This window comes from Equus quagga, chromosome 1 (genome assembly GCF_021613505.1).
Source record: "Equus quagga isolate Etosha38 chromosome 1, UCLA_HA_Equagga_1.0, whole genome shotgun sequence".
Classification (NCBI taxonomy): Eukaryota; Metazoa; Chordata; class Mammalia; order Perissodactyla; family Equidae; genus Equus; species Equus quagga.
In genome coordinates this window covers 133,867,338-133,882,911 of record NC_060267.1, presented here as the reverse complement: position 1 = coordinate 133,882,911, position 15,574 = coordinate 133,867,338, and the positions used below count along the sequence as shown (strand labels likewise).

Below are 15,574 nucleotides of genomic sequence, written 5' to 3'. Positions count from 1 at the left end.
TTCTTCCTAATAACAAGGAAGGCGTTTCTGTCATTATGTGATAGGCTTTGGCTTTGAAGTCTGAAAGATCTGGGTTTGAATACATGTTCTGTCACTTGCTGTGGGACCAATGTCCCAGGGACATCATAAGGATAAAATTAGACAATACAGGGCTTAGAGCAGTGCATGGCACACAGTCGGCCCTCCAGTATGACGATGTGGTATTCATCTTTGTCTCTCCTTTATCTGCCAGGCAGTCCTGCTCAGATGGACGAACGATGAGGCTTACTTCTGTTCTTCTTTCCAAATCTGAGCGAGAAGGACCAGAGAGATGAAGCAACTGTCCTAAAGCGTGGGTCACCCATTAGGCATTACCAGGACTGCCCAGGCTGCCTCTGGCAGAACTGCTGCTAGGGTGGCATCATCAGAAACAAGGATGTGGACAGACACTTTCTAAGCCACAGTATCTGCCTCCCTGGTCAAAGTGTGGCTGTCTGAAAAGTCTGTTGATACTTAAAGGATTTTGAAAGTGACACCCAACGAAGTTTAGAAATCCATTTTTAACTGTGGCTTCTTGCCACATGTCACTGTATCAGTAGTATTGCCCTGTGCCAGACCCAGCATTAGACGAGTCATTGGGGTCTTCACAATTCATGCTGGCTGAGTGCAGTTCTATACAGAGGGATGTGGTCTGAGTCTGGTTAGGAGTTTACACAGCTGGGAATCCCCTCAGGGAGAAAGCTTTCACTGCCGTTTTTTGATGCTCCAAATTGTAATATTTGCCTTCACCCTGTCTAATGTTTAATCTGTGTTTATTCAGCACTTTATTGATTAATGGCCTGACTGAAGTGACAAGGCAGTGGGAGCCTTGAGACCATGGACGGCACCATGGGGCTGCGGGGGCTGCTGTGCATGTACGTGGTGCCCCTCCTGGCCCTGCAGGCCATGCCCGCTCAAGGTTCACCCACAAGCAGGCCCAAAGGCAGCGAGGTATGTGGGTAAACCCTCAGGGCAGAAACAGGCAGCTGGGCCTGGATCAGGCTTGGGAGGGACACAAGACCCCTACCCTAGGGGCTGGGGCCACCCCCACCTACCTTGATCGCCTCTGACTGGAGAGGTGAGGCCAAGGGCAGAGGACACAGGCTGTGTCGCACTCCCATCCCTTAACAAATAGTCCGTGGGCCCCTGAGCATTCACACTCACACTTGCACCTGGTTTGTTTTACAGAAGCGACAGGCTGTGAACACAGTGAGTAAGAGCCTCGGCTAAGGGATCTGTGGTGGGGCCATTATTACAGCCTTGTTCTCCCCCTCCCTCAGGGGTTTGCCCCTCTGTTAGTGCTCTGGGGAGAGGGACTCCCGTCTTTGGGAAATGGGGGCTTTCCCATCCTACCTCACACCCCACTGCATGGTCTCATGCGGAGAGAATGGAACAGGTCTTCGAGGGAGGTCTGGTCTGTTCTTCAGTCAACTTGTGTCAGAGCTGGGTGCTGAGCCCCAGTACAACATTAAGGTCTCTCTCAGGCTCAGAGAACCCCCCATCCCAGCCACAGCTCCCTCACATCTTACTTTAGGCTGTTGATGGCGTGATCATCCGGAATTTGAAAGTCAACTGCAAAGTCACCTCTCGCTTCGCCCACTGTGTCATTACCAGCCAAGTGGTCAACAGCGCCGATGAAGCCAAGGAAGTGGCCTTCGATGTGGAGATCCCCAAGACGGCCTTCATCAGTGACTTTGCCATGTGTGTGCCCTGCCTGACTCCCACACTCAGAGCTGTCCCTTCACTAGGCCCAGCCCAAGCCCACGACTCAGAGGGGCCAGACAGTGCAGACCATCTCCTCATCTCCCAAAGGGCCACAGGCCAGCTCCAGCTCCAAGGGGAGGAACAAGCTCTTTAGGTCTGTTATGGGCTCCCATCCTGGGGAGCAAACTGGGGCCTCTGACGGTATGTTTTCAGCCTAGGGCCCAAGGAGCAAGGGCTGGTACCCAAGGCTTTTTGCTGGATTTAGTGGCCACAGTTACCCACCTCACTGCTGTGGGGCCACTAAGCAGCTCTTTGGGCAGTGAGAGGTCAGTAGGCAATGCTGTCCCATGAGTGCTTACCTGGACAGGGCCTTCTCAAGGTCTGGGCTGGGAGTACCTCCAACATGAAGGACTTGCGTGTTCAGGGAGGGGCATCTCCCCTGAGAGTTTCTTCCTCTCTGCAGCACAGCAGATGGACAGGCATTTGTTGGGGACATAAAGGACAAAGTGACTGCATGGAAGCAGTACCGGAAAGCGGCCATCTCAGGAGAGAATGCCGGCCTTGTCAGGTGATTTCTGGGCCCCTCTGGCCCAGTCTCTGGGGCTGCCTTCCCCAGCCAGGACAGATCCGAGGACTGCAAGGTGGGCTTCAGTAGAAAGCAGCCTTGGGCTAATGGGAAGCGAGCAAACTGCCCAAACTCAAAGGCTGTGGACAAGGTTGGTGTTGACTTGCCCATCTCCCAGCCTTTGGGAGCAGTGGGGTCCTGTTCTTGGGCTCAGACCTTGACCAACCAAGTAAGACAAAGGTGAGGGTCAAGGAAACCTGAGAACAGCACTAAAATAAGAGAAATTGATTCTGAGGGCCTTGCGTTAGTGACAAGGACACTCATGTCACTTACCATTTGTCTGTTTGTTGTTGCCTTTGGTGGCATGTCTAGGGCCTCGGGGAGAACAATGGAGCAATTCACTATCAACCTTATCGTTGGTCCCCGGAGCAAGGCCACATTCCGGCTGACCTACGAAGAGGTGCTGAAGCGAAAACTTACGCAGTACGACCTTGTCATCAAAGTCAAGCCCAAGCAGCTGGTGGATCATTTTGAGGTAGATTACAGGTGACCACATGCAGGGGAGTGGTCTCTCTCTCATGGTGGCTCCAAGCACTGGCTTGGCACCTGCCATGTGCCATCCCAGGCCCGAGCACGCAGGGAAGGGGACAGACTCCTCAGGGTGGGCTCCCCGGGCTCTTTGTGGGCTGGGAGCTCCCTGAACCCTCCAACCTTCTCCTCCTCTCTGAACCTCGGCTTGCTCATCTGTTAAATGGGGGTTCCTGTGTGTCGCAGGACTGCCACAAGGATCACGAGAGATATTGAATGTCCAGGTAGTTTGTAAACCAGAAAGTCCTGGGTGGCCTGAGCGGCTGTTATTGTCACTGGCACCTCAGTGGTGGCCGTGTTGAGGGGAGCAGGCATGCACACCTTCACTGGGCCGGTATTTTTGGAGTACCTATGACATGCCAGGCCCTGTGCTGAGGGCTGGGTGGGCACTGCACACAGTAGGTGGCCAGGACACATTGGCTCTTGGCTGAGACTTGATGATGGCCCAAATGGGAGCCTTGGTACAGGGATTGCTTCAATGATGCAGATCGACGTGGACATCTTTGAGCCCCAGGGGATCAGCAAGCTGGATGCCCAGGCCTCCTTCCTCCCCAAGCAACTGGCGACCCAAATCATCAAGAAGTCCTTCTCAGGGAAAAAGGTGCATGGGATGGCTGGGGATGGTGGCGGACCCCACCCCAACACCCTGCCCCACCCCCCACCCCACCCTCCCTCCAAGACAACTCAGCCTGGCCCAACTCATCACTGACTGTTCAGCCTTGTCCTGGGAGCCAGGCACGGGTTGCAGGCTGCCCCAAGGGTGAGAAAGGCAGGTGTTTTGTGGTTGGTATCCCAGGGGAACTCAAACCCCTGGTTCTCAGAGCAAATTAGCAAAAGCCTGCATGCTGAGGCTGGAGAAGGTGGCCACGCCAGTTGTGTGGTCTGGGGTGAGTTGCTGCCTTGCTTGAGCCTCAGTTTCCTCCTTGCCTGTCACACAGCCATAGGAGGGCATTCAGGGAAATATAGGGCACTTGAGTAAATCTCAGATGTTGTTGTGGTTATGATTTCAAGCTTCAGTGTTCTTGGAAACATAATTAAGTTTGGAAAGGCCTTTGGCCTATCCAGCCACTTGCGGCTTGTCACTTGCCACCCATTTGCAGGAATCTCAGAAGCCCCCTGCTTGCTCCTACCCTAGGTCCTGGAGGAGTGTGGCATATGGGTGCCAGCTGGTGCCCTGCTTCCTAACTCGCCCTCAACTGGAGCCAGGAGCCAACCCTCTAGCTCCCACTACTTTTGGTGGTGATCCCATAACACTTCACTTAAAAGAACTGCTTCTTACAGTTTTAGAGGGGTTTCTTTTAAACAAAACATGATACCCCAGAGTGTTAGCAAACATGCTTGCTTAAGTAGGGAACAAAGGGGATGGGTTTTGTCTTCCTAACAATTCTTTTCAAGCTTTTTTTTTTAATGAACATCTTACTTTTTTAACAAATAAAAAGTAAAAATAAAAAATTCTTTAAAGAAAATGTGGAAGGTACAGAAGTACAGAACAGTATTGAGTAAAAACCCTCCCTAATTTCCCCGAGCACAACTCCAAGTCAACCCCAGACCTCAGCCCCCACTCTGGGCCCTTCCTTCCAGCCTCTGCCCTTTGTCTACTCAGGTTCTATTGTCCAGCACAGTTTTGTAGCCTTGTTTTTTCACCAGACAGTTTGAGTTAACTGACGTCTCTCATGCTCTCATACTGCTGTTAGTTTGGTTTTATTTTGCACCCAAAGTGGTGATGCTTATTGTAGAAAATCCCAATGATTCAGAAGTATGTAAGTAAAGAACAGGTCTTCCCTCCTGCCATCTGCAGGTGTGCACTCTTGGCAGCTGGGCGAGGGGCCCATCAGACTCCCAGACTCATTTCTATGCCCATGTAACACACGCACACGCACACACACACCCCCTTATGTTGTCTTTGCAAACACTCTGTTTGCGGCTGCACACACCAGGCATGCCTCTCATCCTCATTGGTTCCAGGGTCATGTGCTTTTCCGCCCCACCGTGGGCCAGCAGCAATCCTGCCCCACGTGCTCCACATCCTTGCTGAATGGGGACTTCAGGGTGACCTATGATGTCAATCGAGATAAGCTCTGCGACCTCCTGGTGAGCCTGAAACCTCTGGCCCAAGACTCAGAGAGCAGGCAGGGGTGCTTGTGAGAAAGGCCTCACTCATTTGTTGTGATCTTTGTGTTTTAGGTCACCAATAACCACTTTGCCCACTTCTTTGCCCCCCAAAACCTGACAAACCTGAACAAGAACCTGGTTTTTGTGATTGACATCAGCACTTCCATGCAAGGCCAGAAAGTGCAGCAGGTAAACTATAGCTTTACGTGGTTCACACAGCATAGGCTTCGTCAGCCCCATCGCTGACCCCACACTGGTTTTGCCCCCCGATTCTGGGTTTGGGATTTCTGCTCCTGGTCAGAGGCAGTGATTTAACAGGAGATCCCAGTTAGGCACTCTGGAATCAGCTGCTGTGCTGCCTCGCTGTGCACCTGTGGGCAAATGCATTCATTCACTTCTCCTCAAAGGCAAAAGTGGGAATAATAGCAGTGCCCTCAGGGTCATGGGGTTTATCGATGGGGGAGTGCTTGGAAGATGAAACCTGGATGCTAAAAGTGCCGGGGATACTTACGACCATCTGTGGGGAAGCATCTTACAGTAGGGCACAGCCCGCCATCCACAGTGCTCTAAGTGTCCTGCCCATAGGGCAGTGAGACCATGGCTGGACAAGCAGAGTTTTAGAAACTCAGCCCCCTAGGGTCATCTTTCTTAATCCTGCCCCACTCAAACTTCTGGTCACTTCTCCCCACACTGGGTCCCTTTGCCTCCTCCATCCCCCTGATACACTCCCAGGGCCTGGCAGGATGCTTCTCTCCTAGCACCACCTGGCCGTCCTGTCCCTCCCCTCCTGCCTCTCCACCAGGTACCTCTCCCCTCTGGATCTCTGAAAGGGGTATCTGGAGCTGACAGGAGGCACTATGCTTGGGGCCGTGTCCCTGCACTGACTATCCTGTCCTTACAGACCAAGGAAGCGCTCCTTAAAATCCTGGGGGACATGCGGCCAGGAGACTATTTCGACCTGGTCCTCTTTGGGTCTGGCGTGCAGTCGTGGAAGGGCTCGCTGGTGCCCGCATCTGCCGCCAATCTGCAAGCGGCTCGGGACTTCGTGCAGCGCTTCACTCTGGAAGGGTGTAAGGACAGGGGCTTGGGCCACCTTGGTGTCACCTCTGTCCCCTCAGAATGAGGGCATACACAGGTCTGCTTTCTCTCCTTTGCAGCCACAAACCTGAATGGAGGGTTGCTCCAAGGAATTGAGATCTTGAACAAAGCTCAGGGAAGCCTCCCAGAAGTCAGCAACCATGCCTCAATTCTCATCATGTTGACAGATGGCGAGCCCACAGAGGGTAAGCACCTGGATGGCTACCTTGGGAGGTGGTGATCTCTCCGTTACCAAAGGCATTCAAGCTGAACTTGGAAACCCAACCACTGGGGATGCTGTCAGGGGGGAGAAAGGCTCAGGACAAAGTCAAGCACTGGTCTAAACACAGAGTTCAGACCCTAAAGTCTGCAGAAGCTCCAGGGTGCACTTCTCTCCTGTGTTGGGAAGTTGGGGAAGTTGCTGCCCAACACAGGGTTGTACTTGGCCCAGGAGGATGGGTAGGATTCCTAGGTTGAGTTTAATGAACTATGTATTCAGCACTGACTGTGTGCCAAGCCCAGGGCTAGGGACCAAAAGAATAAGAAATGTGTCTGCCCTTAAGGAGCCCTGGGCCCACTGGGGGAGGCAGAGCCAGGAGCAGACACTCTGTTGAGGACCCTGAAAGAACAGAGTGCTAGGAGGCTGTGGGCCCATGGACAACAGGTGTCTGGCCCAGGCAGGGTCCCAGAAGGCCTCCTGAGGTGACCCCTGAGCTCTGTCTGGAAGGAGGAGAGAAGCAGGAAGGGATCCCTGGCAGACGGGCAGCTTGAGCATAAAAAGGTTTGTGCGCTGGCAGGCCCTGCCCAGGAGCAGCAGGCATGTGCAGAAGAAGTAAAACAAGGGTGGACAAGTCAGCAAGCCCTCGCAGGCCACAGCAAGAAGTCGTGGGAGGGTTTAGGGCAGAATCAGGTTTGCTTGTGATGGATCCCTGTAGAAGGGCAAGATCTGTGAGCTGTTAGAAGCTGTTGCAGTTGCCCAGCTGAGCCAGCAGGAGGCGCTGCCTCAAGATACCAATAGAGACTGAGACGGGAGGCTTGGCCCCCGGGGAGTGTACCCCAAAGTCCTTTCATGCCCCACATGCCTGTGAGCTGGTATCCTGTCACTGCCCGGTGTGTGGCTGCAGGGGTGACGGACCGTTCCCAAATCCTCAAGAACGTCCGCAACGCCGTCAGGGGCAAGTTCCCACTCTACAACCTGGGCTTCGGCCAGAACGTGGACTTCAACTTCCTGGAGGTCATGTCCATGGAAAACAACGGACGAGCCCAGAGAATCTACGAGGACCATGATGCCACCCAGCAGCTACAGGTCTCCTTGTCCCCCCTGACCCCCAACGCACTGCCAGCACCATGCCACGGGGAGCCCAGCCTTGGCAACCATTGGCCCATCAGCCTAGAGGAGCAGATAAAACTCTGGCATGGCGTTCGAATTAGCTACATGACCTCAAGGCAGTTAGTTTACCCTCATAAGCCTGTGATTCCTCCTATAAAGTGGAGATCAAAACACTGCGCTTTATGAGTGGGTTTCCCAGTGGGTGCTCAGGGTGACCCATCAGTTCTGAGACTGTGCCCCCCTCTCCTGCAGGGTTTCTACGACCAGGTAGCCACCCCCCTGCTGGTGGATGTGGAGTTGCAGTATCCCCAGGATGCCGTCTCAGCCCTGACCCAGCACCGCCATAAACAGTACTATGAAGGCTCAGAGATCGTGGTGGCTGGGCGCGTCGCTGACCATAAACTGAGCAGCTTCAAGGCTGATGTACAGGCCCATGGGGTAAATAGTGGGCTGCAGAGGGTGGAGAAGCCAGGCAGCACCCAGAGGCTCCAAACCCACACTGTTCCCCATCCCTGTCTACCCCTGGGGATCTCTCTTTCTCCAGAGTAGTGCCTCCACCCCTGCACTATGCCACACACACCCAGGCTTGAAGGTTCCTCCACGCAGGCATCCCAGGGGGCTGGACAGTCTGGAATGGGGCCAACGTAACCTTGATTAGTTGTAGTTCACTGACCATCGGCCCAAAATGGACCACTTGTTACTCCTCACATCATTCCCCCCAAGGCATGAGAGAGCAAGAGGCCAGCCTCTCCTTTCTCATTTGACAACCATTTCCCAAACACCACGTGTGTACCCAGCTTTGTGCCACGGTGCAGTGCACGTGTGCATATGCGCACTGGGGGGTCATGGGCCTGTGAGACCTGGAGCCTGCCCTGCAGGGTGTGGACTCGAGCCCTGCAGTGTGGTTGAGGGTTCAGAACTCAGGCTTTGTGTGAGGAGGGCTGAGCAGGACCCTGACTGCACCCTGACCAGCTAGGTGACCTTGAGCAAATAAGTCTAGCTCTCTAGACCTCAGGTTCCTTTTCTGTACCACGGGGGTAACACTGCGTTGGAGAGTTCTGTGGAGTAAATGAAATAATCCGTGCTTACACAGTGCCTGGTGCGTGGGATGCCCTCGGGAAGTGGTGCCCTCATTGTTGTAGCTGGGGAGAGAAGGCACATTCATGTGCTGTGGCAAGTTGAATGGTGCCGCCCACTGGAGAGGTGGTGGGCTTTTGGAGGAGCAGGCCATGGTGGAAGCAGCTGGATGCTTGTTGGTATCCCCCAGAGAGAGTAATTCCATGAGGGCAGAGCCTGGTCCTCCCATCCATGGGATCCCCAGCAGCTGGGCCAACTTGGCTCACAGAGGGTGCTCAGCAAGCTTTTATGGAATGAATGGATGAATGAGCATGAGGAGAGCAGGCTCAGGAAAGAGGGGTGTGCTAAGGAGGAAGCTGCAGAGACCAGACAAAGGCAGGGCTGCTCAGAGCCTTGAGCACCAGCCACTGGTTGTGCTCCTCATGATGCACGGCCTCTCTCCCATCACACCCCTCAGGAGGGCCAAGAATTCAAGACAACCTGCCTGGTAGATGAGGAAGAGATGAAGAAACTGCTCCAAGAGCGGGGCCACATGCTGGAGAACCACATCGAACGCCTCTGGGCCTACCTCACCATCCAGGAGCTGCTGGCCAAGCGGTACGACCCCTGCAGACACCTGGAGTGGGCATCATCCACTCCAGAGCACCCCCTGCCCCTGGGCCTTTGGACCGATGAGGTGGACAGAGAAGGGGCGGTTCTGGGCCTTCGAGGTTGTAAGCAGGTCAGATTTACTGTCCTTCTGCTTCACTTGCCAAGTTAATATCAACCAGTCAGTCAATAGTGTGGGCAGGGCCCATTGGGGGCACAGGGCAACCCACTGTTTGTCCCCACTGAGCTGCTGTGGGGGAGGCTGCCCTTTATGGTTGGGCTGCTGTGTCCAGACACACTCACAGAATCCTCACAACATGCAGGGGAATGTCCTCATTATCCCCATTTAACAAACAAGCAAACTGAGGCTCAGAGAGATTAGACCACTTCCCAGAAGCTCACGACTGTTAAATCCTCTGTGTATTTCTGAGGCACATCCCCTAACTCTGCCAAATCTCCAGGTTTTCTCTGTGGGGGGAGGGGGGTCTTTAAATCATGAAGTCCTTGAAGGCAGCTACTGAATGGGGGCACTACAGGTGCTAATACATCTTTGTTGAATGACTGAATGAGTGAAAGGACAAGGGAGTGCAAGTCCATTGTCATCTAAACTATGGGGCTTGGAGTCAGTGTCTGTCTCGCAGGATGAAGTTAGAGGGGGAGGAGAAGGCCAACCTGACAGCCAAGGCCCTGCAGATGTCACTGGCCTATCAGTTCGTGACCCCGCTGACCTCCATGACCATCAGGGGCATGGAGGACGAGGACGGCCTGAAGCCCATCATTGACAAGCCCCCAGAGGGTATGGGCTCTGCAGAGGGGGAGGCTGTGGGCCAGGGGGAGGCTTCTGAGGGCCAAAAATCTCCTGGGCTTTGATTCTCTTCCCTTTCTCTTCCTTCCAGATTCTCAGCCCTTGGGTGAGTTTTTAAATCACGTTGGTTTTCTCGAGGGGCATCGGGGCCATGTGATCCAGCCCCCAGGCACAGCTCCCCAATCCCACATCTTCCCTGTCTCCACCCCTTCATGGTCTCTTCCTTCCCCGAGATGCCCTTTTCTACTTGGCCACAAACTAGTTGCTGCCTCCTGTGTGCTTGGGGGCCCTTAAACAGCCTGAACCCCCGCCAGCCTCCATCTGGGTCCTCTGCTTGAGCATGTATCTGCAAGGATCTGGGGCCCTGGAGGAGGGCTGGGACCCTCAGGAGGAGGGCCAGCCCAGGCCTGATGGGCCTCTGGGCCTGGGGTGCACTTGGGGAATGAGGTGCGTGCTTTTCATGTGGGGTGCTGAGGGTAACTCTGTTCTCTGTCATCATTCTCTACAGAGATGCTGGGACACAGAAAGAGTAAGTGGCAGCTGTCCCCATGATGCACATCTCTCCCTCTCTACTCCACACGTTGCTGTCCCTCAGGCTGTGAAGTCGGTCCTGAGCAGAGGCCCTAGGTTATCACCCCACTTGCAGGATGAGAAAGCTTCCTGCCTCTGCTCCACCTCTCCTCACTGCTCTCACTGATAATTCTCAGAACTGTCCCCCTGACATGGGCCTGGCCTTCCCCACCCTCATGCCACCAGCTCCACCAGGTACCTATGGAAGGAGACAGAGAGGGGGCCAGCCCACTGTGCTCGGCCAAACTTCTGTTCCCACCTTCTGAGAGGCATCAAGGGCTCTGTGTTTGCTCCTGCTCCTGTGGCCACCGGGCAGCCCCGCTGGGTGGGAGGGGCCTCAGAAAAGGAGCCAGCAGCTCCAGGAAAGGCCCAGCCACCTTCCTTCTAAATGCCATTCCCCTTCACATGTCAGCGTTCGTGCTGTCCGCCTCGCAGCCTTCTCCGACTCGCCCCAGCTCCAATGTCATGCAGTTGCCAAGCCAAGTGACTGGCGGTGAGTTCTTGGGAGGGCTGAGGGACACCTCTCCCTGGTTGAACCCCTGCCCTCCGCTGGCCACATCTGCCTGGTACCCAATCTAACGGACCCCATGCTGTGCCCCCAGTGGACACTGACCCACACTTCATCATCCACGTGCCCCAGAAAGAGGACACCCTGTGCTTCAATATCAATGAAGAACCTGGTGTGGTCCTGAGCCTGGTGCAGGACCCTGACACAGGTATGAGTGACATTGTGCCCTCTGCCAGACAGGGCAGGGCCTGGGCTCCTCCACCCTCAATATTCGTGCCATGGACAGGACAGTGGTAGTGGCCTCCACTCCCCACGGCCTGTACACCAGTCACCTGGCTGGGCTCGACCTGCCTCCTTCTCGTCCCGTCCACTTGCCTGGGCCCTATGCGGGGCCTACTTCATGGGCCTGTGACCATACAGGCACACAAGACCCTACTCTTAGAAGGGCCCCATATTTGGTTTAATGCTCTGCTGTTGCTATCTTGAAATTCTTAACAATTTTTGAACAAGGGGCCCCTCATTTTCATTTTGTACTGAGTCCTAAAAATTGTGTAGCAGTCCTGCCCCCTCCTCTCCCCTCAGCGTGACTGAGCAACCCTCTGAGTCCGGCTCCCCGGGAGTGCTCAAGTGGCAGGAATGACTCCCTCTCCATCTCTCCACCACTCCTCCCTCCATCCCTCTCCAGTTGTGCTATCTGCAAATGTCTGTTGAGCACCTGCTAGGGCCGGGGGTGAGGGGCACCCGAGATGAAGTCCCTGCTCTCATGGAGTTTATGGAAGGGAGACAAAAAAGTGAGCAAATCCTTAGGTGAGCATTTCAGAGCACGAGACGTGCAGTGTTGGGTTGGTGAAGACAAGGAGGGGGATTTTGGTTGCTCGGGTCAGTGGAGGCCTCTGTGAAGAGGCCCCACAAACTCATCTGCAGCCCCTGCTGTGGCCTGCCCCTGTTGGGGCTGACTGGGTCATGGAGCAAGAGCAGCCCCAAGTCCCGTCTTCAGGGAGGCAAGACCTCCTTCAAGGCCCAGAACTAAGCACCGGCTAGTTAGCGTGGCAGGACGGGAGGGGAGGTGGGTTGTGCTGGGTGCAGCCTGTACTGGTTCTGAAGGCCCCCTCGGGAGGCAAGACCCTCAAAGACAACATGGCATGGGTGGAGTGTGGGGGATCTCTCAGGAAGGAGGCACGCCATGAGCAAAGGCAGGCTTGTGGGGGGGGGGGGAGTCTAGCACAAGCTGGCCCCTCCCAGACCCAGATGCTCCTCACCCCACTGCAGGCTTCTCAGTGAATGGGCAGCTCATTGGCAACAACGCCAGGAGCCCTGGGCAGCATGAGGGCACGTACTTCGGGCGGCTGGGGATCGCAAACCCTGCAACGGGCTTTCAGCTGGAAGTGACTCCTCAGAACATTATGCTGAACCCTCGCTCGGGTGGGCCCGTGTTCTCCTGGAGGGACCAGGCTTTGCTGCGGCAGGACGAGTAACCGGGCTGGGGCCGGGGCCGGGGCCTGGGAGGGGAGGCAGGGGTAGGTGCAGTGAGGATGTGCCCCAGAGCCAGCTCTGCTACCTGAGCCTGCTGGGCCCTCATCCCCCGAGCCGTGTCAGAGAGCGATGTCCCTGTGGCCTCAGTGTGGACTGTGCAGACATGTCAGACCCTGTGAACCACTCCCCTCATTTCCCTTGGTTCCTGGACATGTGCTCTGGGCCCTGCTGCCTGGATGCCTGTGTTCCCATGGCACCCTCACCCTGCAGTCCACCTACATCTCCACCAAACAAAGCCGACTCATCCTTCAGGCCCAGCATAAAGGCCACCTCTTCCCTGAAGCCCTCCTAGTCTCTTCCTCTGTTGAGCTCCAGAATTCTCTGGGCTTCTCTTTCAGCACCTATCGTAGTATGCCTTGTCTCATGTTTGTTCCTTCATTCACTCACTCATTCATTCATTCAACAAGCTCTGTGGATGCAAAACCAGAGCCCGATGCTGGCCAGCAGAGCTGTAGAAAGAGGTGGGCAGAGTCTGGAGTGGAAGACACAGGTGATGAATGGGAGTCAAAGAACACAGACACTGATATTAGGCAGGATGGAGTCCAAGTCCTGGCTTTACCACTTACCAGATGTGTGACCTTGGGCAAGTTACTTAACCTCTCTGAGCCTTCGTCCTCACAGGATCAGAGTAAGAATTGAATGATGCAGTTTGCACGGAGGGCTTGACACAGAGCCTAGCACATTGCAAGGGCCCCACATACAACAGCAACATGTGAGGAGGAGCACGGAGCAGGAAACACTCAACCATCTGGGGATGAGGGTAGAAGTTCGTAAGAGCTGAGTCCTAGAGGACAAGGGCAGCAGAATGGAGAGGAGTGCAGTGCGGCTGCACCTGCCCTCATGGCCACCCATCCCTGCAGGGTGGTGGTGACCATCAACAGGAAGAAGAGCCTGGTGGTATCTGTAGAGGACAGGGGCACCTTCGAGGTCGTTCTGCACCGAGTGTGGAAGGGAAGTCACCAAGACTTCTTGGGCTTCTACGTGCTGGATAGTCACCAGATGTCAAGGCGGACGCATGGGCTGCTGGGTATGGCTGGCCAAGCGGGCAGAGCTGTGGGGTGGGGTGTTGAAGTCAGTGGACTCGCCATGGGTCAGCTTTGCAGCCGGGCACCAGGACAGGCTCACCTCCAACATGGCCTCCAAGGCTCAGAGCTCCAAAGAGGGATTGTCCTGGTGAGCGTCCTGTCCCTCAAGAGGCTGCAATCAAACACACAGTGAAACTAAAGCTTAAGTGAGCCCAGGACCAAGTGGGAAGATGGCCAATTAGCAAACAGAAAGGTCCAGTGGGCTCCCAGAGACCTCCTGGGAGGGATGAGTCATCAGCCACACTGCTTCTCCTTGTGGCCTTCCTGCAGACCCTGCTTTCTATAGGCACCTACCCCTCAAACCTCTCTTCCCAGCCAGATTCCTTTGGAATCAGTCCAAAAGACAAGAGGTACAGCCACCTGGCAATATATCTGCTCCTCTATAGCAGGTGAACTAAAGGTGGCTTTTTATGCTAAAATTTATCAGAAACAGTCAAGTCCTTGAAAAAAATGTTCAAGCAACTCTCTAAACCTCCAGTGAGCACCTGCTGAGTGCAAGGCTGGAGCAAGGCCCCCCATGGTAACTGCTGCCTCCAACGTGTCTTTCCAGGACAATTCTTCCACCCCTTTGATTATAAAGTGTCCGACCTCCACCCAGGCTCTGACCCCACAAAGACAGATGCCACCATGGTGGTGAAGAACCACCGGCTGACAGTCACCAGGTGGGTGGGCTGCCCTTCCAGCATCTCTACCCTTGGCATTCTCCATCTTAGGTCCAGGCCTTCCTCCAGCTGTCACATGGGTGGGGTGGATTTCCTGGGGAGGTGCAGCTCTGCTAGGTCCAAAAACTGACCTGTCTCTCTCCAGGGGCTCTCAAAAAGACTACAGCAAGGACCCCCGGCATGGGGCTGAGGTGACCTGCTGGTTCGTCCACAACAATGGGGCCGGGCTGATTGATGGCATTCACACAGACTATATCGTCCCTGATATCTTCTGAGCCCATTGCCAGCACATCTGTCCTGCCTTGGGACCATGGCAGAGGAAAAGGACAGCAGTGACCTTCTGCCCAGGCCACACCTCCCTGTCCAAGCTGGTCCCCTGTATCAAAGCACCCATGCTCCCATTAAAGAGAGACTATGTCCAGTCCAGGCTGGCTGCTTTTTGGGAGGGAGGATGGCAGGGAGGCAACCCAAGATGCTGCCCATCGGAAGGGCTCAGGGGTCACAGCAGACCTGGTGGCTGGGAGGGAGGCCATGCCAACTCTGCCCTCACCCTACAGTGTTCTCTGCAGTTGCCTGCCCCATGCCCTCAGACTGCCCCTATGTCCCCTGCACATAGCTGCCCCAATAGGTTCAGGGATCAAAGGACACTCTGGCAGTGGGGCCTGGAATGATCAGCAACAGCCACAGCTGACTCAGTGCTTTCTATAGCCAGGCACTGTTCTAGGAGCCCTGATTGAATTAACTAAACGCATGCTCCCAACAGGTCTGGGGATGCTTTTTTTTCCTTTTTTTTAAAGATTTTATTTTTACTTTTTCTCTCCCCCAACCCCCGGGTTACATAGCTGTATATTTTAGCTGTGGGTCTTTCCACTTGTGGCATGTGGGATGCCGCCTCAGCATGGCTTGATGAGCGGTGCCATGTCCGTGCCCAGGATCCGAACTGGCGAAACCCTGGGCCACGGAAGCAGAGCGCATGAACTTAACCACTTGGCCACAGAGCTGGCCCCCCTGGGGATGCTTTTATCATGCCCATTTACAGCTGAGAAATTGAAGTTAGGTAATTTGTCCAAAATCCCTCATCTTGTAAGTAGCAGAGCTGGGATTTGAACCCATGCTGTCTGTGTCGGCATCTGTGTTTTTAACCACCCCCATGTAAATACTCCAGTCAGCCTGGGCAGCTGTTGGCTAAAGCCTGTTGGGATTTGGTTCCAGATATTCCAAAGTATCACTTAAAATGAACATGTGAAAGAAGTGCATGAAATATGTACAGACCTGGGGTCCTACAGAAGTCCAACCAGGAGCTGGAGTCTGCACCGCTGGAGCTAGGGCCTCAGGGGGCAGTGCCTGGGCCT

General features: G+C 54.8%; 1 protein-coding gene across 1 annotated transcript; it reads left to right on the top strand.

The window, feature by feature from the left end:
• The first annotated feature begins 829 nt into the window (after window positions 1–829).
• ITIH1 (inter-alpha-trypsin inhibitor heavy chain 1) lies at window positions 830–14,646 on the top strand. Its single transcript, XM_046684619.1, has 22 exons — window positions 830–969; window positions 1,207–1,227; window positions 1,553–1,719; window positions 2,186–2,290; window positions 2,660–2,822; window positions 3,363–3,476; window positions 4,841–4,966; window positions 5,060–5,176; window positions 5,889–6,057; window positions 6,145–6,270; window positions 7,189–7,370; window positions 7,647–7,832; window positions 8,929–9,068; window positions 9,701–9,855; window positions 9,956–9,970; window positions 10,373–10,393; window positions 10,847–10,927; window positions 11,037–11,150; window positions 12,212–12,413; window positions 13,336–13,502; window positions 14,111–14,222; window positions 14,368–14,646. The coding sequence occupies exons 1-22, from the start codon at window positions 856–858 to the stop codon at window positions 14,495–14,497; spliced, it is 2,727 nt and encodes a 908-aa protein (XP_046540575.1). The 5' UTR covers window positions 830–855; the 3' UTR covers window positions 14,498–14,646.
• Window positions 14,647–15,574: the final 928 nt, after the last annotated feature.